Consider the following 23722-nt stretch of genomic DNA (forward strand, 5'->3'; position numbering starts at 1 on the left):
GAGTCGGACCTGACTCATAGCGACCCCTCCTTGGGTTTCCCAGGTGGTATCACTACGGAAGTAGATTGCCCAGCCTTCCTTCCGAGGAGTGGCTGGTGGGTTTGAACCGCCAGCCTTCTGGTTAGCAGTCAAGTGCCTTAGGCACTAAGCTACCAGAGTTCCCTTAGTTAGAGTAGTAAAAAAAAAATTAAAAAACTTATTGTAGTTAGGCTTGCAAACTTGACTTTTTTCCAGCACACTAAACTTGAAAGATGAAGAAAGTAGAAAAGAGACAATTATTTAAATATGTTTCTCACTATAAACCTATTTATTGCCACATAAACTCTATAGATCATAATAAAATCATTTAATTTTAAATGTTTCTTAGATTTTCAATACATTACACATAAAAATCATAGTGTGCAACATGTTTATATAATATAAACAAATAAAAGTGAACACCCTTCTAAGTCTCAAAAGTGGGACAGAGATTTTTCCAAAAACACAGTAAAACTGACTTGTGTGTATATGTCTGTATATGTGTGCGTGTGTACAGTTCTATGAGTTTTAACACATGTATAGATTCAAGTAACCACTATCACAATGAGGCTACAGAATGGTCACATCATCCTTTGCATTCCCTTTGTAGATAGGTTTTTATAATCTAAAAATTATATTACAACTTCATTGATTCATTCAAAAAGTATTGATTGAACATCATTACAAGCCAGTCCTGGTGACACAAAGACGTGGTCACTCTCATCGAGGAACCTATCCCAGTCTAATAAAGACTCACAAACTAACACAAATAGCAACACACTGTTAAGTATGAGGATAGAAGCACACATAAGGGTATAATTCAGGCACAAAACACAGGTGGTCAGTTCTCCAGCTGTGGGGAAGTTAGGGACTGGCTGAAAAGGTTTCAGGAAGGAGGTGACACATAACCCAAATTGTAAAAAGGGGGGAATTATTAGGGGCATTCTTGAGGGGGAAGCATATTCAAAGGCAAAGAAATGTGAATCCCCATGATATGTTAAAATTGCTCATTTTAAGTAGTAGTTGCCAGTTTGGTATAACGTATAGCACTGTCTTTGGAAGCTGGCCTGGGTTCAGTTATCAGGCCTGTCCTTTACCAGCTGTATGGTCTTGGCCAAGTGTTTAACCTTGAAGCCGAAGTTTCCTCATTTGTAAGCTACTAATTATAATACTGATAAATTGGGACTGCAAATTAGTTAAAACCAGGAATGCTATTCAAAATTAAAATAAATACATTTAATGTAAGAATTATGGCACTACCAGATAAGAAACAGATGAAAAGAACACAGAGTTCCATCAGGTTTAAGATATTTAAAGGTAAAAGATCAAAGAAATGCAAAATGCAGTCAGGTGACAGATCCTCCTTGGTTTGAAGATACAGACTTCCTTGAAGAGAAGAATTAGGTAATGTGGAACTTGAATCTAAAACACCTGGACTGTGTGACTAAACTATGTGAGGGGCACTGGCTTGGCAATAATAAGAAGCTCAGCCTCACAGTTGGGGAAGCGAATTCAGTTAAGAGTCCCAACTTGTATTTGAACTAACTGAGAAACTACTCCCAAATTTGTTTTAAAAAATATCTTTTAATTGGAAAACATATAGAATTAGAATGGAAAAATTTGAGAGTCAAACACAGGTTATTAATTCAGTAAGAATTTCTAAGCTAAGGAATCTGTGTTTAGTATTTTAGATATTTATATTTAAGAAAATTTAGTCAAGTCAGACTTTTTAATGCCAATTTCAAATAGGTAAATGAGTTCTTGATTTGAATTTGTAATTTGAAGTTTATATACAGGAAGATGGGGCAATCTACTTCTGTAGTGATACTGCCTTGGAAACCCAAGGAGGGGTCGCTATGAGTTGGATCCAACTCAACAGCACATTACAACAACAGCAATACTTTTGACCTTTTTGTCTGTGAGTCAGGTCCAACTAGACGGCACATAACAACAACAACTATAAAATTTCGAAAACTAACCTTATTTGTTTGCTTGCCTTGTTAAAGCCTCTAATAGTGTTTGAATTCTGTATTCTTCTAGCTGATAGTTCCTTAAGCAGAAATATATACATTTCATTTTTCAGATATAAATTTGAAATCAGCAATTTAGTGATGATATTTTAAAAATCACTTGGACTTAATTTTGGTCTGATAGGGAACAAGACACTCCTACCAAGATGCCTCTTTCCCAGAATAATTTTTCTTACAGTGGCCCCTACCATTTCTTACCGAAAACTGTTACAGCAGAGTACTCACATTCCATTCTTAACATTTAAAAGTAGAATGTAACTCACAAGAGAGAGCACTTAGAGCACTTTCCTGTAATTATATGTCTCTTGTTGGGTCCAAAAGGCTGTTAATGCCTTCTGAGGGGATTAATCTCTAAATCTTGTAGTTGCATGTAGTATCCACTGAGTGGTGACATAGGCTTAAGTAAGATCAAAGATGGGCTAGACTGAAGGATTTCAAAGGGGCTCTATCTTATCTTTTAGGATGGTTAAGTATTTTTCTTTTTGTTGGCCTTTTTGTATTTAAGGAAAAAACTTAAAATGAACTAATAAACATTTCTGAAATGTATCAAGTTATATTTTCTTTTACTGAGCATATTATTCTAGTTGTTGACACCAGCACTAAAAATACTCACCAACTATGTGATTGAATATTGGTGAATAAAATCATTGATGTGGTATTTTCACAAAAATGTCCCACATTATATCTGGTAGAAATTGCTGTGCTTTCCTACTCTTTAAAGAGTGAAGCAGTAATTCTTCAGTTAAAAACCCATGTTTTCAGGGGAAAGAAGGAAAGAATAACATTTTAGGCATCAGGTTATATAGTAGGATGAGCAAAAACTTGATTATGTCCCTTGAAAAGAAGCACAGAATGAATATATGAATAATTAATATTTCTTGCCTCTTTATAGTCATCTGTTTTGATATCAATTATGCTTGAGTTTTTTACATACACTTAATTGCTTAGGAGTGAAAGGGGGTATTGAAGCTTAACAAAGGCCAGATATATAATAATGTATTTGTGAGTGTATGTGTGTGTACACGAATGTGAATACGTGTGTGTGTATGGTATTTACAGTACAGTAGGTTAAGGTAGATCTAAAAAGACATTGTACAAAAAAAATTGATGCTTTCTTTCGATTTACACTTACAGAAAAAACAACAGAAAATACTTATTAGCATATGAAAATATTGCTGGTGATGGCATTTATCCTTCTTCCAGGGTTTATACAGTATATCTTTAGTCTAGTGATGAGTAATTAACCTTCCAAAAAGAATCTCCTCTCTAATGAAGTTAAGTTTCTTTTTAATTTCCTAATTACTGATGTCAGATTGCCTGGGCACAGTGTCCTTGAGTTTTGGTATTGCTGTTGGAACTGAGAGACCTCTGTCCTGTCCATTTTTCATGAAATGTGAGCAAGTTCCCACTTAGCCTTGAGAGTTACAACCTGCCTCCAGAAAGGAAGATAATGTCCTACTCATAGGTTTCCTGTAGTCATCTCTATTTTCTGTCTTCTCAATTCCTATGTCCCTCTACTTTCTTTTCTTCTCTTTCTGGCCTTCTCCATTAGTCACCTCCTGTGGTTCCCTTTTCCTCCCCTCTATTTCCTTCTATTTTTACTCCTCTTCTACTCTGTTCACCCCTTTTCAAACCTCCTCCTCTTGAGAGACACAGTCCTCTTCCACCAGATAATGCTGTCCTGAGGATCCTTTGACCTTCATTAAATGCAAACATCTGTACATTTGATCACTGTTGAATTACTGAGAATTTTATACTATTCAGGGGCATTAGGCTAATATGGTGGTACTTTTATATGACATAATCCAACAGTGTTATAAGTCAGCAAATATTTATTGAAGATAGAGGTTGATGCCAGTGTCATAAGCCATATATTGAGTCCCCTTGTTCGTATTTAGCATACTGCCTGCTGGATATCATTGTAGAAACTAGATATGAATGAGCATTGTTTTAAATAAAACAAATCCAGTACTGCAGGCTGGTTCTGGTACCTATGACTACCCTTACCCCTACAACTATGCAGGACCTCCTAGTTCAAGCTGCTGTACTCTTTAATATTTGGAGGAATTGATTTTTTTAAGAGCTTATGTTTTAGAAAGCTCTTATGTCCCTGTCTACTACCTCTTTCAAATTACCTTACATTCTTCCTTATTGAAAATCTTTATAGGGGCAAAGAGGTCATATTTGAATGTTTTTATACTTTTGCTGTATTTGGAAAATATATTTTGTGGTATTAGAGTCCTAATGAGAGATTGTCAGTTTAGGAATGAATTAGAAACAATGCCATTTGTCAGTACTTGTTGTTTTCTAAATCCTTCTATGTGTAGTTTCTTAGCATTTATCTCAGGCATTTAGAACTACTGTGTTTCTGAACTGTTTCTGTGGACAGCATGTCATTATTTTAATTTACATGAATATATTCAATGGCCATTTTGTCAGCACTTTAGACACTATAGGAAGGAATGCAAAAAAAGTAGAAGTCACAGCTCCTACTGTAGATAAGTTATGATATACTTAAGATAAATGGAAATAAATGTATTGTTGGCTATCATGAAAGTATTTTAAGTTGCTCCTTTGTGTATATTTCAGAACAATCACAATTTTTGTTGTTTTCTTGAAAACCAGTGTGCATTTTGGCATCTTGTCATTCAGAAAATGGAACATGTTAAATTTTTCTTTTCATTCTAATATACAGTGTAGATACATATGATATTAATGACTTTTCCTTAGAGAGAGGAATTTCTGTATTGACTTGAATATAAAGTGTAGTGTTAAGTATAAGGTGAATCCTTTTCTTACCCTTTATATTGAAAAAATAAAATTCCACGCATGTATGACACATAATTTTCCATTTTGTTTCTTACTTGAAATATTACTACCTTGGTCTCTCCATTATTTCCTCTTCAATATTTTTTTTATTTTCTCATGAGAAGTACATACCTTAGATCTATACGCTCTCATTTTACTGTGTACAATTACTCTGTACTAACATGTGCTTTTTCTGTATCTAAATGATTCCGAATGGAATTATCTGCATATTACAACGTAGGGACAGTCTGTGCCATGGCAGTATTTTCCCAAAGGATGTTCAGTGCTCTCTCGCTCTCTCTCTTAGTCCTCTGTCCTCACCACACCCTTGCCTCTACTCCCACTCTAAACTTTTGCTTTTTTTTTTTGAAGTCTCTTCCACTGTGTTGGCCTTTATTAACCCCTCTGGTTGTGCCCACCTACCTCCTCGCTCCCATCCTAACCTCTTCTTCTCTACCTTATAAGATAGCCAAAGCCAGCCATTGGGTCTCTATGTTTGTATGAGAAGAACCAGAAAGTATCGGACACATTTATATCTGACTGAGGGAGGTAGGCACTATTCCAGTTATGTTTTGTTTCCATGTTTTCAATTAAAAGAGGCTTTAGAGTGGGAAGATCCAAATAAATATTGGTAAGAGGAACTTGAAGCCCAGTCAGGCCAAGTTGTAACTAAAAGACCAGTTACTTGATCTGTGTAAGTTTGCCCTAGAAGAACAAATTCTGTTTGACTAGGTCAACTTGCATATGAAATCTCTGTGATTGTCAGTAATCTTTGAAAAATTATGGAGCCAAACGACGTATTTGAAGGACAGAGAAGTGTTTGAAGGATGGTTCACTTTTCCAAAGGGAGAAAAATTAGATAATATAAACCACAGACCAATAAACATGATGTCTGAGGCAAGAATCAATGAATGGATTATTACAAGAATGGATTTGAAGCATTTAGAGAGCAAAGAAGGTGATTACTAATTATGGCTTCATTAAGAATGTCATACCTGGTTAATCTAATTTTGTTTTATGTTAAGATTGCTCATTTAGTGAATCAGAAGAATGCTGTCAACCTAGTGTAACTGAGTAAAAATAAAGCATTTGACAAATTCTTACGATATTCTTGCACATAATAAAAATATTTTTATAAACCCAAATATCAAAATTGCAGAATAATACCATTGTTCTGGATACCTAGTGCCGCTCTGACAAGAATGTTCCACAAATGGGATGGCTTGAACAAAGAGGAGTTTATTCTCTTACAGTTCGGGAGGCTAGAAGTCTGAGTTCCAAGTGCCAGGCTCTAGGGGCTGGGTGAAAGCCCCTCGACCTTGAGCTTCAGCTCTCCCTCCAGCTCCCGGCCCAGTGAAGCTAGAGGCATCTTTTCACTTACGCAGCTACTAGCTGCTGAGGCTAACAAGCCCAAGGTTGAAAAATAAAATGGCACAGTCCCAATGTTACCAAACCACACGGCAGGCCATTAATTCAAGTCCATTGTAAGTCCCAAGGTTGGCAGAGCATGGCAGGCTGCTGAACAACAACATGGCTATATGCAGGGTCCAAGCATGCCATAAGCTAGAGACCATTACCAAATCTGTTCTTATATATGGGAAGAAGACCACATTCCCAAATGCAGCTACTCAGCTGCTCACAGTAGATTCTACCATGGAGTTGATTACCAGTCTCATCATGGGGAGTATTACATCCAGCTGCCCAGCCACTCAACCAGGCCCATTCAAGTTTGACACACAAACTTAACCACCACAACCATCCTGGGGAAAATCTAATAGAAGAGTATTCATTGTGTTTAAACTTTTTATGTCTTTACTATACAAATATGTATTTTTGTAATTTTTTTTTTCCAAAAAGTTAAGCAGAAGTAAAAATTAATCTAAATACACCTTTTTTTGGTTTATGTGCTAACCACTAGTGTTAACAGTTTAGTATTCTCTATAGTCATTTTTCTAGACATATAGACTTAAGTCTATATATTGTTCATATAAGTGGAGTTATGTTGTACATACTGTTTATTGCTTTTTTACCAGTTATGTCGTAATATATTAACATTGCAATAGACTTCTATGCTTTATTCATAATTTACTTCACTGTATTTTTGTTCCATAATTGTTACTTATTATTATTCTATTGAATAATAATAGCTACTTATTGTTATTCTATTGAGCATAGAATTTTTCATCATTTAATTTTTCTAAAACAATGCAGTTATGAGCATCCTTATAGCAAAAATTTGCACATGCCTTAATTATTTTCTTAGGATAAATTTCCAGTGGTGGAATTGCTATATCATAAACTTGCCATTGTATCAGGTGCAACTCATGGAGACCCCATGTGTTACAGAGTAGAAGTGCTCCATAAGGTTTCCTTGGCTATAACCTTTCTCGAAGCAGATTGCCAGCCCTTTCTTCCACAACACCGCTAGATGGATTTGAACTGCCAACCTTTAAGTTAGTAGTCCGGAGCAAACCATTTACACCACCCAGGGGTGTTAAACTTTAATACATTTTGTAAAATTGCTCTGCAGAAAGTTGCACTAATTTGAATTTCTTGTAAGTTGCTTATGTGCACTGCATCTCCAAAACCACAGTAGTGAGATAGACACACAATTTTAGAAGTGTTTTAGTATATGTTTCTCTAATAACTTTTGATATATTTACTGGCTTGCTTTCTTCTGTGAGTTTCTTGTTAACATCCTTTATTTAATTTCCTATGGGGTATCCATCATTGTCTTATTGATTTTTAAGAGTTCTTTATATTTGTATTTATTTATTTATTGTGCTTTAGGTACAATTTTACAGAGCAGAGTTTGTTTTACATTCAACATTTTGTGTACATTTGGTTTCACTCCCCAATTACCATCCTAACCCTAACCCACTGTCTTCCATTCTGTTCCCAGTAACCCTTTCCCAAGACCCCCCATGCCCCTCATAGTTATGCACTCCTGTGTGTCCTGCATTTCTCTCATGCAAATGTTGCCCCTCTGGTGCCCTGTGGTCAATTGATCGAAGGGATGCATCTCCATAGAGTATGTGGGTGTGTCCTTCTAGGTTGAGTGGTCTATGTGTATGTCTTGTTTACTGTTGGGCTGAGAGCCAGCCCCTGGGAGTGAGTTTTATTCCAGGCCTGAAGTATATCCCATAGTATTGAGGGTCCCACCAGACTTCATCTGACCAGTAATCCTGGTCATTATGTATTTTTGGATTTTGTTCCAGGATTTTCCTCCCACTCTGTCTAGGATCTCCAGTTTTGATCTTTTCCTAAGTGGTTGGCATTGGTAGCCAGGCACCATCTACTTCTTCTGGTCTTCGGGTCCATCATGTCCTGTAGCTGATTGCTTCCAAATGCCCTTGGTTTTTTGCACTCTTCTTTGCTTCCAACAATAGGAGACCATTAGCTGCATCTTAGACAGCCGCTCGAAAGCTTTTAAGACTCCAGTCGCTACTCACCAATGTAGGTTGTGGAACAAGACTTCTATGTATTTTGTTGTGCCAATTGAGTCTGGTACCCACCAATACCATGGCCCTGAGTTGGTAGATCCATTGGATCTCTCTCCCACAGTGTCTGGCTGTCTGTGAGGGATTGTTCTATGTCTGTCTTCTGTTGTTTCTGTAAGGATTGCAGGTGTTTTGTATCACTGGTATCTGTGCAAGATTAGCCTCAGCTGAATCTATCCTTGGTCTAGAGTATAATCCTGTTCACTGACCCCCCATCTGATCTTCTCAGATGTTTATGTGTTTATCTGTAGTCTGGTGTTTGGTGTTAATGGTGATGCAGTATTGTGTATATACTGGCATTAGCCTTTGTTGTCTATATCTTATGTGCACAATTCGATGTCCTCCCTTTCCCCAGTGTTATCATGCTGGTCACTGACTCTTTCCATAACATCCTTCCCCTTACTCACCTCAGTATGTGGCCCCCAAACAGCCCAGATTATTCCTTCCCCTTCCCTCCCCATCCCAGTAACCTACAAAGTGAGTTGCCTTCCTTAAGCAAACCCTTCTTTGTTTTTTTTTTTTTTTTACAGTGATGGGCTCATATAATATTTGTCCTTCTGTGATTGACTTATTTTACTCAGCATAATGTCCTCCAGGCTCATCCACATTGTGAGATGTTTCACATATCCTTCATTGTTCTTTAATATAGCAAAGTTGCCAAAGGGGCAGGGAGGCCTCATCTTCTGACCTCCTCTAGCCCCGTAAGAGGAAAACAGTCACCATCATTAGCCCAAGGTCTATTCCTGTGAGGCCAGACATGCTGCCTCTCTCCAGCCCTTTCACCAATCCTGCCACCAACCGTTCCTCCCACAGCACTCACCACCTCTTTATTGGGTTTAATAATTCACTGCAGTGGCCACACAGAACTCACAAATTACGGGATTTATTAGGGAAGCAACAGGCTACAATTAAAGTTCAGAAATGCACTCAGTGTCTTGCAGCTGGCCATCTCACTCAGTAGCTGGCAGTCTCAATAGCACATCACTCTCTCAGCAGTGTATGTTTCTCACGTCTCTCTCTCAGCAGTGCTTGTCTCTCTCAGCAGCACATGTCTCTCAGGAGCATTTTTCTCTCAGCAGCACGTCTTTCTCAGCCACCAGTCAGAGAGACCCCTTCTGCCTCTAGGAGGGCTCCTTTTGAACCTGGCAGAGTGGTCAAACTAACCAATCCCAAAATCAGAATTCTATACACCTGAGAGGGAGCTAACTTACCAGAAGATTGTTTTGTGCCACTCTCAACAGAAATACCCCAGGTGAATAACTTTAGCAATCAGGAGCTACTCAGTTGCTCATGGCAAATTCCAACACGGAGTTTACAAAGATTTATGGGTAGAAAAACCATACTATGTAATTTCCTACACCACAATAGTATTCCATTGTGTGAATGTACCATAATTTGGTTATTCATTCATTTGTTGATGAGCATTTAGATTGTTTCCATCACTTTGCTGTAGTGAATTGTGCTGTGATGAACATAGGTGTGCATATGTGTTCATGTCCTGCCTTTCATCTCTTTAGGATATATTCCTAGTAATGCAATTGCTGGCTCAAATGGTATTTCTATTTTCAGTTTTTTAAGGAAACTCCATACCATTTGCCACAATGGTTGTACCATTTCACAATCCCACCAGCAGTGTCTAAGAGTTCCAATCTCTCAGCAACCTCGCCAGCATTCAAGTTCAGAAATGTTATCTTCTGTCCTGTTGAACTGTTCCATTTGTTATTTTCTGTCCTGTTGAATTTTGCTGTTATTGCTGGGGTGAAGTGATATTTCATCGTTGTTTTGATTTGCATCTCTCTAATGACTAAAGATTGTGACCAATTCTTCATGTGTTTGTTGGCTGCCAGCCTTTAGTGAAGTGCCCGTTCATGTCTCTTGCCCATTTTTTAATTGTATTGTTTGTCTTTTTGGTTTTGAGGTGTTGAAGTTTTCTACAGATTTTGGAGATAAGTCCTTTGTCAGATATGTCATAGGCAAATATTTTCTCCCAATCTGTAGGTTCTCTTTTTACCTTTTTGACGAAGTCTTTCGATGCATAATAAGAATTTAATTTTTAAAAGGTCCCAGTCATCTAGCTTCTCTTCTACCTCCTGTGCATTCTAGGTTACATTTGATAGTCTATTTATGCCATAAATTAGGGCTTCTAGATTTGCCTTTATTTTATCTTTGATGAATTTTATAGTTTTCGGTTTTACATTTAAGTCTTTGATCCAACTTGAGTTTGTTTTGTGTATGGGGTGAGGTGTGGGACTTGTTTCATTTTTCTGCAAGTGGATGTCCAACTTTGCCAGCACCGTTTGTTAAAGAGGCTGTCTCTTTCCCATTCAATGGGTTTTGGACCTTTGTCAAAGATCAGTTGTCCATAGATGGATGGGTCTGTTTCTGGGTTTTCGATTCTGTTCCATTGGTCTATCTGTCTGTCATTGTAAAAATACCACACTGTTTTGACTACTGTGGTTGTATAGTAGGTTTTAAGATCTCGGTCTGTGAGACCTCCCACTTTGTTCTTCAGTAGTGGTCTGCTTGTCCAAGATCTCGTTCCTTTCCATATGAAGTTAGTAATTGGTTTTTCTACGTCCTTAAAAAATTTTGTTGGTATTTGGATCAGGATTGCATTGAACATGTGAATTGCTTTTTCTCTTATTTCTTTTTCATTTGCCTCTCTGTTGGTGTGGAGGAATCCAGCTGCTTTTTGTATGTTGACCTTGTATCCTGCCACTTTACTGAACCTCTCTATTAGTTCCAGTAGGTTTTTTGCTGAGTCTCTTGGGTTTTCTATGTACAGGATCATATCATCCATAAATAGAGATAGCTTTATTTCCTCTTTGCCAATTTGGATGCCTTTTATTTGTCTTTCTTGCCTTACTGCCCTGGCCGGGACTTCCAATACAGTGTTAAATAGGAGTGATGATAGAGGTCATCCCTGTCTGGTTCTTGTTCATAAGGGGAATACTTTGAATCTTTCTTCATTAATAATAATGTTGGCCATTAGCTTTTCATATATGCCCTTCTATCCCTGTTTTGCTGAGAGTTCTGAACAGGAATGGGTGTTGTATTTTATCAAATGCCTTTTCTGCATCGATTGATGTAATCATATGGTTCTTTTGTTTTGTTTATGTGGTAGATTACATTGATTGTTTTTCTGATGTTGAACCATCCTTGCATACCAACTATGAATCCCATTTGGTCAGGATGTATTATTTTTTTGATATGTTGGATTCTGTTGGCTAGGATTTTGTTGAGGATTTTTATATCTATGTTCATGTGGGATATTGGTCTATAGTTTTCCTTTTTAGTGGTGTCTTTCCCTGGTTTTGGTGTTAGTGTTACACTTGCTTCATAAAATGAATTTGGGAGTATTCCATCTTTTTCTGTGTTCTGGAATAGCTTGAGTAATATAGGTGTCAACTCTTCCCTGAATATTTGGTAAAATTGTCTAGTGAAGCCATCAGGGCCAGGACTTTTTCTTGTGGGAAGTTTTTTATGACCTGTTCAATTTCTTCCTTTGTTATGGATCTGTTCCAGTATTCTATCTCTGAGTGGGATAATTTAGGTAGGTCTTGTGATTCCAGAAACTTGTCCATCTTTTCTAGGTTCTCAAATCTGTTGGAGTACAGTTTTTCATAATATTCTGTCAGTATCTTTTTTTATTTCAGTTGGTTCTGTTGTGATGACACCCTTTTCATTTACTATTCTTGTAATTTTCATCTTTTCTTTCTTTTCTTTTGTTAGATTTGCCAGTGGTTTGTCAATTTTTTTATTCTTTTCTAAGAGCCAGCTTCTTGTTTTATTGATTTTTCTCTTGTATTTTGTTTTGTTTTGTTTTCTGTTTCATTTATTTCTGCTGTTTATTATCATTATTATTTATTATTATCTTTATTATTTCCTTCTAGATACTGTAGGATTCTTTTGTTGTTCTTTTTCTAATTGTTGAATTGTTGAGTTAGAGTGTTGATTTTGTTTCTTTCCTCTTTTTTTGATGTATGCATTTATTGCTATAAACTGACTTCTGAGTACTGCTTTCTCTGTGTCCCATAGGTTTTGGTATAATGTATCTTCATTCTCATTTGTTGCCAGGAATGATTTTATTTCACTTTTTATTCCTTTATCACCCTGTAGTTTTTGAGCAGTGTATTGTTCAACTTCCACGTTTGATGTTTTTTCCTTGATCTTCCTATTATTAATTTCTAATTTTATAGCATTGTGGCCCGAGAAGATGATTTGTAGTATTTCATTGTTTTTTAATTTGTTGAGGCTTGTTTATCTCCTAACATATGGTCTATTCTGGAGAATGATCTATGTGCACTGGAGAAGAATGTTAATTGTGCTTTTGTTAGGTGGAGTGCTCTGTATATGTCTAGTCGAGTTGGTTGATTATGTTGTTGAGTTCTTCTGTATCTTTGTTGAGTTGTTTTTCTAGTTGATCTGTCCCTCCTTGAAAGTGGTGTGTTAAAGGCTCCTACTACTATTGTAGAGTTGTCTATTTTCCCTTTCAATTCAATTAATATTTGCTTCATGTATTTTGGAGCACTTACATTGGGTGCATAGGTATATTATCATAATGTCTTCTTGGTCAATTGACCCTTTCAGCATCATACAGTGATCTTCTTTGTCTCTTATGTTGCCTTTCACCTTGAAATCTATTTTATCAGAAATTAATACTGCCACTCCTGGTCTTTTTTGGTTACCATTGGCTTGGTATACTTTTTTCCACCTCTTCACTCTTAATCTGTTTTTATCTTTGTGTCTAAGGTAGGTCTCTTGTAGGCAGCATATTGATGGGTCTTTTTTTCTTATCCAGTCTGCCCCTCTCTTTCTCTTGATTGATGCATTTAGTCCATTCACATTGAGTGTAATTAGTGATAGATATACATTGATTGCTGTCATTCTATTGTGTTTTTTTGTCGTGTTGTTGGAGTTTCCTTGGTCCATATACTTTTCTGTGCTGAGTTTGTTTTGTTGTCAAGAGCTTCCTCTCTTTTCTTCTTTGTTGTTGGTTTTGTGCTTACTAAACCATATTTTTTCCTTCCTTCTGGGTTTGCTTAGAGGGATTGTTAATTTTCTCTGTGGTTACCTTGGAGTACATTCTTGTCTCTACATTTTTAGAACAGTGCATACTGTGAAGACATTGTCCTGTTTTCCGCTCCATTTGAAAGTTTTGTACCTAGAACTTTTATTCCCTCTATTTGGTTAGTTGCTGTTGTCATGTGCAGATTGACTTCCTTGTTTTTATTATACAATGTTCCATGGTCTTATTTTAAGTATCTATGTCTGATTTGGCTTTAGTGTTGATATCACTGTCCTAATTTTGTTGTTCTCTGTTATGAGTTCTCTATTGGAAGGACTTCCTTAAGCATTTCTTGTAGGGTTGGTCTGGTTTTCATAAATTTCCTTAATTTCTGCCTGTCTGAGAATATGTTGATTTTGCCCTCATTTTGATGGACAATTTGGCTAGATGTAGGATTCCTGGTTGCAAGTTTTTTTCCTTCAGTGTTTTATATATGCCATCCCATTTCCGTCTTGCCTGCATAATTTCTTCTGAGTAATCAGAACTCAGCCTGTTTGATTGTTATAAGTAATACTTCTTTTGTCTCGAGCAGCTCACAAGATTCTTTGTCTTTGGTTTTGGAGAGTTTGATTATGATATGCCTTGGTGTTTTTCTCTTGGGATCTATCCTATATGGGGTTCTTTGAGCTTCTTGGACAAATATCTTTTCTTCCTTCATGATATGGAGAAAGTTTTCTGTTAGTAAGTCTTCCACAGTTTTCTCAGAGGTTTTAAACATCTCTTCTTGTTCTGGCGTATGTTGTATGTTTTCATGTTGTCCCATATAACTCTTAGGTTCTCTTCATTTCTCTTAAATAAATCTTTGTTCTGATTTTTTTTCATACAGGCTGGTGTGAAGGGATTTATCTTCTAGTTGGGAAATGTGTTCTTTAGCCAGTTCTAGCCTATTCTTTTGTGCTTCTACTGTGTTGTATAATTCAGTAATTTTGATATTCATCTTCTGGATTTCTAACTGCTGTTTTTGTATGTGTTGTGATTGTGTATTAATCTTGTTATTTTGTTCTTGAGTGGTTTTTTTGAGTTCTTCCAGGGCACTGTCTTATTTTCCTTGATTCTGTTTGGGGTTTCCTTAAGCTCTTGTAGAGCTCTATAAACTTACCTTCTAAATTCCTTCTCGGATAATTCTGTTGCCTTCCTCCATGTTTAATGAGACTTTTGTTTGGGATTTTATTTCTGTTGTCTTATCCTGTTTTTTTGTTTGATTTCATGTTGCCTGTTGTTTCCTAGACATTTTGAGGTTGTCTTTAACTGTTAGTTATGTATTTATTTGTTTTGTCTTGATTTTATGATTTAATATTTTTGCAAAGGTGGAGCTGGTGTATTTTATTTTTTGTATATTAATTGAGGTGTGCTGGGTTGCTCTGCAGTTTTCTTTGTGATGATGGAATCACTGTGTGGAATGTGCATGCAGGTCTCTGTTTGTGAAGGGGGTTTAGGATTCCAGCTGGCAGGTGTTGTGGTGGCTTAATGTGGTTTTTCTATTGGATGAAGCAGGGGAGAGGCAGAGAAAGGAGGAAGAAAAGAGAAAAAAAAAAAAAAAGCTCCAAGGCACCAGTAGCCATTTCCAGGGCTTTGATGATATTATACTGTTACTCACAGGCCCACCACAAAAACTCCATACTCCAGGCCCCTCCATGCCAAAACCCTGTCCTGAAATAGCTGCCCTGATCCCCGCCACAAGATTGACACAAGGCCCGCCTACTTGCAGCATGTTTCCCACTCTGCTCCCAGTTCAGCAGCACCCAGAGCCGGAGGAGTCTCTGCTCCCTCCCAGTGGTCCCAAGTTTACTGATAAAAGCAGGTGCTGAAGGTAGATCCATGGAGTGGCCACAGGTCCTCCAGTGCATTCTCTCCACTGCCTGGAGCCCTCCGATGCCCTGTCTCACTGGCTGGTCGGCACTCCACAGGGCAGGTTCGCCTTTTTTTTTTTTTTCTTTCCTGGTAATTGCACTGCCTTTCTCTCCTGTCTAATCCTAGTCTCCTGAGTGTGACGTACTCTGACCTAATGAGTTGTTCAGAGTTCTAGATTCCACTTCAAACCAGTGTACCTAATTTTTTAGGCACTTAGATGCTAGAAGGAACTAATGTATGGGCTACAGGTAAGATTCCATCTTCCCGTCTCACTCAAGAGTTCTTTATATTTTAAAGAAGTTAGGATGCTTCATTTTTGGTCCTACCAAATTCAGTATTTGTTATCAATCACTTGGGTGAAAACATTGATAGCTTGGCATTTAGATTTTTGGGTACCATTACATGGGGAGGGATAATTAATGTTAAATTCCAAAGAGATCTCAAGGTGAATTGTTGAATCAAAATAAGATAAACTTTGATAGAAATAAATATAAAGCACTTTTAATCTGTCTAAAAATAGCTATTTAAGCATAGAGTAATAATATAATAACTACCATTTACTAAGTATCAGTTATATGCCAGGAAATATGGTAGGCTTTTTCATATATTAACAAATCCTCATAGCCAATCTGCAAAATAGATATTGCTATCTTCATTTAAAATGAGAAATCTGAGATTCAAAGAGGCTACATAATTTGTCATTTACAAGTATATAGTTTATTAGTGGCAGAGTCAGTATTCAAACTAAGGTTCTTTGATCCTGAAAACCATGCTGTATCAACTATACCACAGAAGTGTAGTTAACAGCATTTGTGAAATATCTGTAAAAAGGGCTGGGGCTCAGCAGTACTGTGTGACTGCCAGAACAGTTAATGCATTTCAACTGCAGTATTCAGGAAAAGGGAAGTATTCGCCATTCTATTCTCTTTTGGTTAGTCCAAACCTAGAAGATTGCAGGGTACCATACTAAAAAGGTACCCTTTCATCTCCATCATCATCAAGAAGTAGCTATAGCTGAGTTTTAATCTAAACTCTTAAATGGGAAGCCAACCTCACATTGACCATGCCTAGCAGTAAGTTGGTGACTACAAGACACAGAAATCTACATAGGAATCTGCAAAGTAATACAACTCTAGTTGTCCCTGTGGATCTGATACTACGTTTGCTTTGTTCAGTTGTCTTTTTGAGGTAGTTCTAGAAGATAATTTTAATTATTATAGTTGGTTTCATTACATTGTTGACATTGAAAATGTGCTAGAACCACAACAGCAAGTCATCCTAAATAATAAAATGTGTAATTTTTACTGAAAGAAAAAGTTCATAAAATTTGTTTTTAGAAAAGCAGGCCAGGTTTGAGATTTAGTGTAAAAATCTAAGAAGAACTAACCTTTGAAACACCCAATTTCAAGTGAATTTTGTTTTCATGAATTGTGAATTGATAATAATTTAAAACACTGAAAACAAATCTGAGCATGTACAATCAAGTCTAAAAGAAATATTTACAGCTTTTCCTGACAGAGTGATACTCCATTGAGTAAACATGCAAGGTGCAATCACAATTCATTTTGAAATCTGTCCCTTTTTTTTTTTTTTTTTTAATACATCTATGGAGAATTCTAAAAACATTTGCAATTAATTTATATGAACTAAAAAATTGGTGGCTTTCTCTGCAGGCTGCCAAAAGCCATTGAGTGGTGGAGAAGTGGGGCAGCTTAAAGGGCTCAGCGTGAGAATCTCTACAACTAATCCAGTTTTGTCCTTGTAACAGCACATCTTGCAGGCATGAATTAACCACCCTCTGGGTGCCACAGTTTTCTTCTTCATGGTTATGTTTTCATCGGGTTCCTACCAGTCAACCTGAAAGGGTTGATACCATTTTCTCTCTGGAATATTAACCAGCCATTGAATCAACTATTCAAATTACTGCATCCTGCCCTTAGAATATTGTCAGGGGGTGGGGAGACAAAAGTTTATAAACTTGGTTTTCCTGTTACATAGATCTTTATATCTTACTGATAATTTATGTTTGTTAGGGGTTGGGGTTATTTGCTGCAGGGAAGAAGGAATATTCATGTTGTTAGTTGCCATTGAGTCAATTCTGACTCATGGTAGCCTGAATAACTATTTTGTAGAACTGATGAAAACTATTTGGGGCTATTGCATAGATTTTAATTTAATTTGATTTAAGCAAATAGATTGAATAATTATTTGTAAATATTCTTTACTTGGGCTACAATTCAGTCAACTTTCCTCAGTTCTATGTTTTTCATGTGTTGACTAGTCAGAAACTAAATTAAGATGTCTCAGGTCATTTTAAATACAACATTCATAAAGCAAAGAAAAATTTTTCTCAACTACAAGCATTTTAGAGTTTAGGTTATCATTTAAAGTAATTTGTCCACATATCTTAAAATAAAAGATATAAGAGTAATTCATATTGTTATTAAATAGTATTGTTACAGTTGCTGAATAGTATTTATTGCTATCAGTAAACCAGGAGTCACCTTTTACTCAGCTTACTATGCTCATTCCCTCACAATTGATATCTATCCATTCTGCAAGTATGTGAATTCTGCCTTAAAAATATATCCAAAAACCCACTTCTCACCACATAGTGTAGGAGTGAAGAACAAAGCCTCTAGAATCAACTCTGGTTTCATTCCTGGGTCTACCACTTACTAACTGTGAGACCTTGGGCAAGTTAGTGTCTGTACCTTTGTTTCCTTCTCTATAAAATGAAAGTAATAGCAATGATCTACATATTATACCTACTGTTAGCATTATATGACAATTAAAAAAAAAAAAACAGTGACTGACACATAGTGCTTTATGAGGAGGCCTGATGACAGTGGTTAAGTGCTCAGCTGCTGACCAAAAGGTTGACAGTTCAAACCCACCAGTTGCTCCATGAGAGAAAGATGTTGCCTGCTTCTGTAAAGATTTACAGCCTTGGAAACCCAGTGGAGCAGTTTTCCCCTGCCTAGAAGTTCGCTGTGAAATTGATAGTCAAAATCAACTTGATGTCAATGGGTTTAATGAGTATTAGCCATCATTATTATTATTATCATTAATTATCACACAGTCTAAGTCAAGGCCACTGTTTAAAGATGACTTTAAGATATACATCAGATCACATTACTCTCCTGCTGCAAAACCTCTAGTACTTTACAATTTACTCAGAATAGAATTCCAGAGTCCCTTCTATAGTGGCTCTGCTGGTCTTTCCTACTTCATCTCCAGCCATTCTCTCTAGGCATAGAGCCTTTGTTCCTGCTTGAACTAGTCCCTGCTCTGCCTCACCTCCAGTCATTTTAATAGCTTTATCCTGCTGTAAGTCTCTTCATAGCACTCTCTACAACTAGACTTTAAGCTCCATAAGGGCAGGAACTTCAACTGTCTTGTTTTATCATTGTTTTGCCAGGACCTGTTACAGTCCAATACATGGTAGTTGCTTGATATATATTTGTTGAATGAATTAATCAATGAAACAAACAGTATAGTTTACAAATATACTCCAATTCTGATGCTATTTGTGTTCCCAAGTGTATAAAATGAAAAGCTTACATAAATATTATCAAAGTAAAGTTAAATTCAGTAAAACATCATCAAAAGTTTCTTTGGGGTTTTATGAAAATGGCATAGTGGAAGAAAGCAGTGAGCAGAGAGTGAAAATATTGGGTCCTGGTTCAAGTTCTGCCACTGCAAGATCTCTTGAACACTTGCTTCCCCAACTATCAAATGCAGGCAGACCTAGATCGACATCTCTGGCACTTTTACTAAAGCAACTTTCTTTATATGTTGAAGTTTCATATTAAATTTGGTTTGACAAAAGAGCCTGCTTTTTAAAAGTTTTAAAACCACTGAATTAGAATAGCACAGATGTTATTTTTAGCTCAGTGATTCTGGATATGCTTCCTTAACTATTGAAAGAGGTTTTTTTTTTCCCTCTCTCTCTCTTCATTCTCCTCACCCCAAAGAAAAGTTCACTGAATACTTCTTTTTCAAAATATCTTAAAGAGAATTATGATATATAGATTTATGATAAAATTGTCATCACTGGGATTGTGAGCTACATTGGAGCAAAGACCATAGGTCTGCCCACCACTGATATACCATCACCTAGCACAGTTCCTGAAGTAGAGCTTCCAAACCCATGGCTATCAAATCGATTCCAACTCATAGTGACCCTATAGGACAGATTAGAACTTCCCTGTAGGGTTTCCGAGGTTGTAAATCTTTACAGAAGCAGACTGCCTCATCTTTCTCATCTGGAGCAGCTAATGGGTTCAACTGCTGTGCTGACCTTTCGGTTAGCAGGCAAACGAATGCTTAACCGCTGCACCATCAGGGCTCCTTATGCAGAGCTTAATCAGTATATATTTGTTAGATGGGTGGGTGGGTTGAATGAGCAGGTATTTGAAGGGTATAAAAACTTAAGTGAGAATATATTATTTTATAATTAACAGATGAAAGACATATATCTTAACCAATGACACTATTTTCAAGTGAAGTCTTATTTTTTTCAAAATAATATTTACAGGATAAGCATATTATAAAAGATAATTTTTAAACAAATAAAAAAAACCACTGCCGTTGAGTCAGATCTGACTCACAGTGACCCCTCTTTGAGTTTCCGAGGCAGTATCACTACAGAAGCAGATTGCTCAGCCTTCCTTCTGAGGAGTGGCTGGTGGGTTTGAACTGCCAGCCTTCTGCTAACCAGCCACTCCTTGGAAGGAAGGTTAGGCAATCTACTTCTGTAGTGATACTGCCTCAGAAACCCAAGGAGGGGTCACTGTGAATCGGATCCATCTCGACGACAGTGGGTTTTGTTGTTGCTGTTTAAAAGTTATCTATTATAATACGCTTATCCTGTAAATATCATTTTGGAAAAAAACAAGACTTCACTTGAAAATAGTGACATGGGTTAAGATATATGTCTTTTATCTGTTCATTATAAAATAATTTTTAAACACTGGTTACTAAATGGCCAATTTATTAAATCTTCCTTTAATTCTTCATGAATTTTCTAATAATTATTTAAAATATAAAACTAAAATCAGTGAATATAATCAAATATGATTTTCTTTTTCTTTCTTGTGCCCCTCCTTCTCCCCATTTTTAATTTTTTTTTTTTTTTTTTGGCATTTAAAGATGTTTTCAGAATGTTAACTTTCAAATAGAAAGCACAGTTCCTCTTTATCATGAAATTGTACTGTGGAAGGCATTTAAGATAATAATAATCAGTTAGTTAGAGACAACTTTGAGACCACAGTTGGTCATCACTTTGACTTAAATTTGGCAGACCTGCTTGAAGCTGATAGGAAAAATTTTTCTGAGATTACAAACCATTTTAATTGAGGTAGGTTAAAGTGAAAATAATGTAATGGAAGATGTTGAACTAATGACCTGCAGGGTTGTTTTAGGAATAGAAATGAGAGTATCAACTTTGCATTCTTGAAAAAGTATGTAACAATGTTTTAAGAAGATATAAAACTCATATGTACACTATTGAATGAGCCTCAGCCTTAAGGCTGCAAAATATTTCAGCCTACACATTGCCTAATAATATTTTGATTTTTGGTATGTTATAGTTTCACTGTCTAAAAAATGCTTCTCTTCAAGCCACTAAAATTCTCTGCTTTATCTGTGTGTAATTATGTATATTAATTAGTGTACTTATGAAAAGTGTATAGTTATTAATAGTGTATTATATTGGATATGACTTACTCATTTATTTATTTTACTTATGCATTTATCTTTCCCTTTAGGTAAAGAGGACGAATATCCCAAGAAACCTTTGGGGCAGCTTCCACCTGAATCCCACTCTGCTGGTGTTAATCACCTAAGCAATGGACAAAGAAATGTTGGCAAGTCAAGTCCACATACAGGCAGCAGAAAAGAAAGTGGCACTTCTCCTCATAAAAGATATGAGCATTCCCCTCGCCATCAAAGTAGAATTGGTACACCAGAAAGAGTAAGGCAGCCAAGGCGGAAATCTGTGGATGAGGATAGTAAAAAGCTTAAGGGTGAGGTAGATATTCAAGGAAAAGTTCCATCAGTTCCCCAAGACAATTCCAAGCAATATGTTAATGCAGCTGCTAACCAAAACAGCAATGCTACTTCAGATGTCAGAAAGGAATTTGTGCCCAAATGGAATAAACCTTCAGATACTTCAGCTGTTGAAAAAACTGCCAAGTATGCCATTGAAGGCAAAAGTAGATCAGCAAACCCCACACTTAAAATCACCATCCCAAGTTCTACTGATATTCAAAGGTCAAATGCAAGGCAAAAGATTAAGGTTTTGGATGCTGATGAAGGGAAACGTGGTTCCAATGCATCACAGTATGATAACGTACCTGGAGCTGAAAATGATAATGGAGCTTCTGTTGAAGAGGCACTAGAAAGGGCTTACTCGCAAAACCCAAGGAATCCTGTTTATTCTAACAGTCCAAGAAAGCATGCTGAGCCAAGTTCTAGTCCATCAAAAATATCCAACCATTTTACTTTTAAAGTACAGCCTCCAAGTTATGTAAAATGTCCATCTCAGTTAGATGGAGACGATCATGGGACAATACATCCACCATCCTATAGTAATCCCCCTGTTTACCATGGAAATTCTCCAAAACACATCCCTACTGCTAACAGCAGCACTGTGTCTCCACAGTTTAACTGTGGAACTCAAATTAATCCTTCCAGGAGACCTTATAGTTCTTCTCTCTCAGTAAATACTTCTCCAGAAAAACCGTACAGCCGCCCAACTCCAATTGTATTACCATCTAGTCGAATAGAAGTCTTTCCTGTTGATATTGGTGCTGGGGGATATTCAGGGTCTCCAAAGAATGGAAAATTCATCATTCCTCCAGTGGATTATTTGCCAAATAACCGAAAATGGTCAGAAGTTAGTTACACATACAAAGCTGAGATGCGAGAACAGTCATGGAATCAAGATGCTAATCGCAGCCACTTAAGCAATTTACCAAAATATTCAGCCTTTCAGCATGTAACCTTTCAAGACCATAACCTCCCAGCAGTTTCAGTGGATAGTCCTGTGCGCTATAGAACTTCGCCAGATTTGGAAGACGCCAACTCATCTCGGTATCAATATTCAGGGCCCTCGCCTCCAGCATATCACTACAGAAATCGGGATGGACTTTCTGTTCAGGAATCAGTATTGCTGTGAGAATTTATCTATACTTAACTAAAGACACTAGAATAGAAAACATATGAAACCTACATTGCTATGTTTATAATTGCCAAAGCAGTATTTTATATGATTGTGAACAAATTCGCACAATTCTAACGTATGTTAGTAATAAGAATATATGGAAATATTTTCATGCCATGTAGATGCTGCTTAAGGTGAACATTTTAAATTGCATCATCACCGAACCTGTTAAAAAGAATTTAACATGGAAACATAGCAATAGCATTTAGGAATGCACGCACAATAATAATTCATTACTCAGTTTCATTTATATCTTTCTCCAGAACCTGACCATTTTTACTCTATTGGCCCATTCTATTTTGAGTAATGTGTTAAAAGCCCTGAAAAACTGTGTGTGTAGAATAGATATTTTTAAGGCTACATGTAGTATATGTGTCTTTTCATAGATAATTGTGGGCATCTATGCATACACATTTGAACACAGAACTAAGGAAATGTTTTCACAAATACTTTAAATCTTGATCAGTGGAACAATTTGCACTTCTTATTTTCCTTAGCTCACCCTTTAGTCAAGTTATTTACCCTCCCCCCTTGTATTTTTAATCCAGGCCCTAAAACTGACTGAAGAGATTTCCCTGGCTTTATTAGTTCAACATCTCACAGAATGCTCATTATTCTTGTTCATTTGCTGCCATTGTCTTTCAATCTGAAAATTAAAGGCATCTGAAGGAAAGGCTAACCACTTAATGGTGCTAAAAAATCTGGGCAGTTAAAGTAAGCTTATATGGTTGGAGGTGCAGCTCTCATTGTATCCATTTGCACCAGTTTAATTTTAGTGCTTTTGTGCCCTTTGTTGTGGTCTGCCTCTTGCAAAGCTCTGAGCAGAGTATTGGTTGCCAGATGCAAAAGAAATGCTGCCATACAGCTAGCTTTCCAATGAATGCCAGCAGGAGAAGTTGCAAGTTACTGATCATCAAGCACTCACGTGGGGCAGCAGAATAAACTCCTTTGAAACTCATTTGAAAGCAGGATTAACATTATGGTTACTTCTTACTTCTGCCCTTAAATTTTTGCAATGCCTCACACAGAAGGCCTCAGGGTGATCATTTACAGTATCTTTTTCTGGCAGTCTTTCTTTAAAGAATGTAGTCCGTGGATATTGCTGCACTTACCAGGCCATTAAGGCCATCACTGTATAAAACTATTAAAAAAAAAAAAAAAATCCTACCCAATGATTAATAGGAATCTAAGATTTTGATTTTTAAGAAAAGATAGCATG

General features: G+C 36.7%; 1 protein-coding gene across 1 annotated transcript in view; it reads left to right on the forward strand.

The window, feature by feature from the left end:
• The window catches only part of USP6NL (USP6 N-terminal like), a 257499-nt gene extending 235041 nt beyond the window's left edge, over window positions 1-22458 (forward strand). Inside the window, exon 14 of the mRNA XM_042780231.1 lies at window positions 21047-22458. Within this exon, the coding sequence (XP_042636165.1) occupies window positions 21047-22458 (1412 nt within the window). The remainder of the gene's footprint in view (window positions 1-21046) is intronic.
• Window positions 22459-23722: the final 1264 nt, after the last annotated feature.

This window comes from Orycteropus afer, unplaced genomic scaffold (assembly GCF_000298275.1).
Source record: "Orycteropus afer afer isolate SDZICR_OR568_19922 unplaced genomic scaffold, OryAfe1.0 scaffold00028, whole genome shotgun sequence".
Lineage (NCBI taxonomy): Eukaryota > Metazoa > Chordata > Mammalia > Tubulidentata > Orycteropodidae > Orycteropus > Orycteropus afer.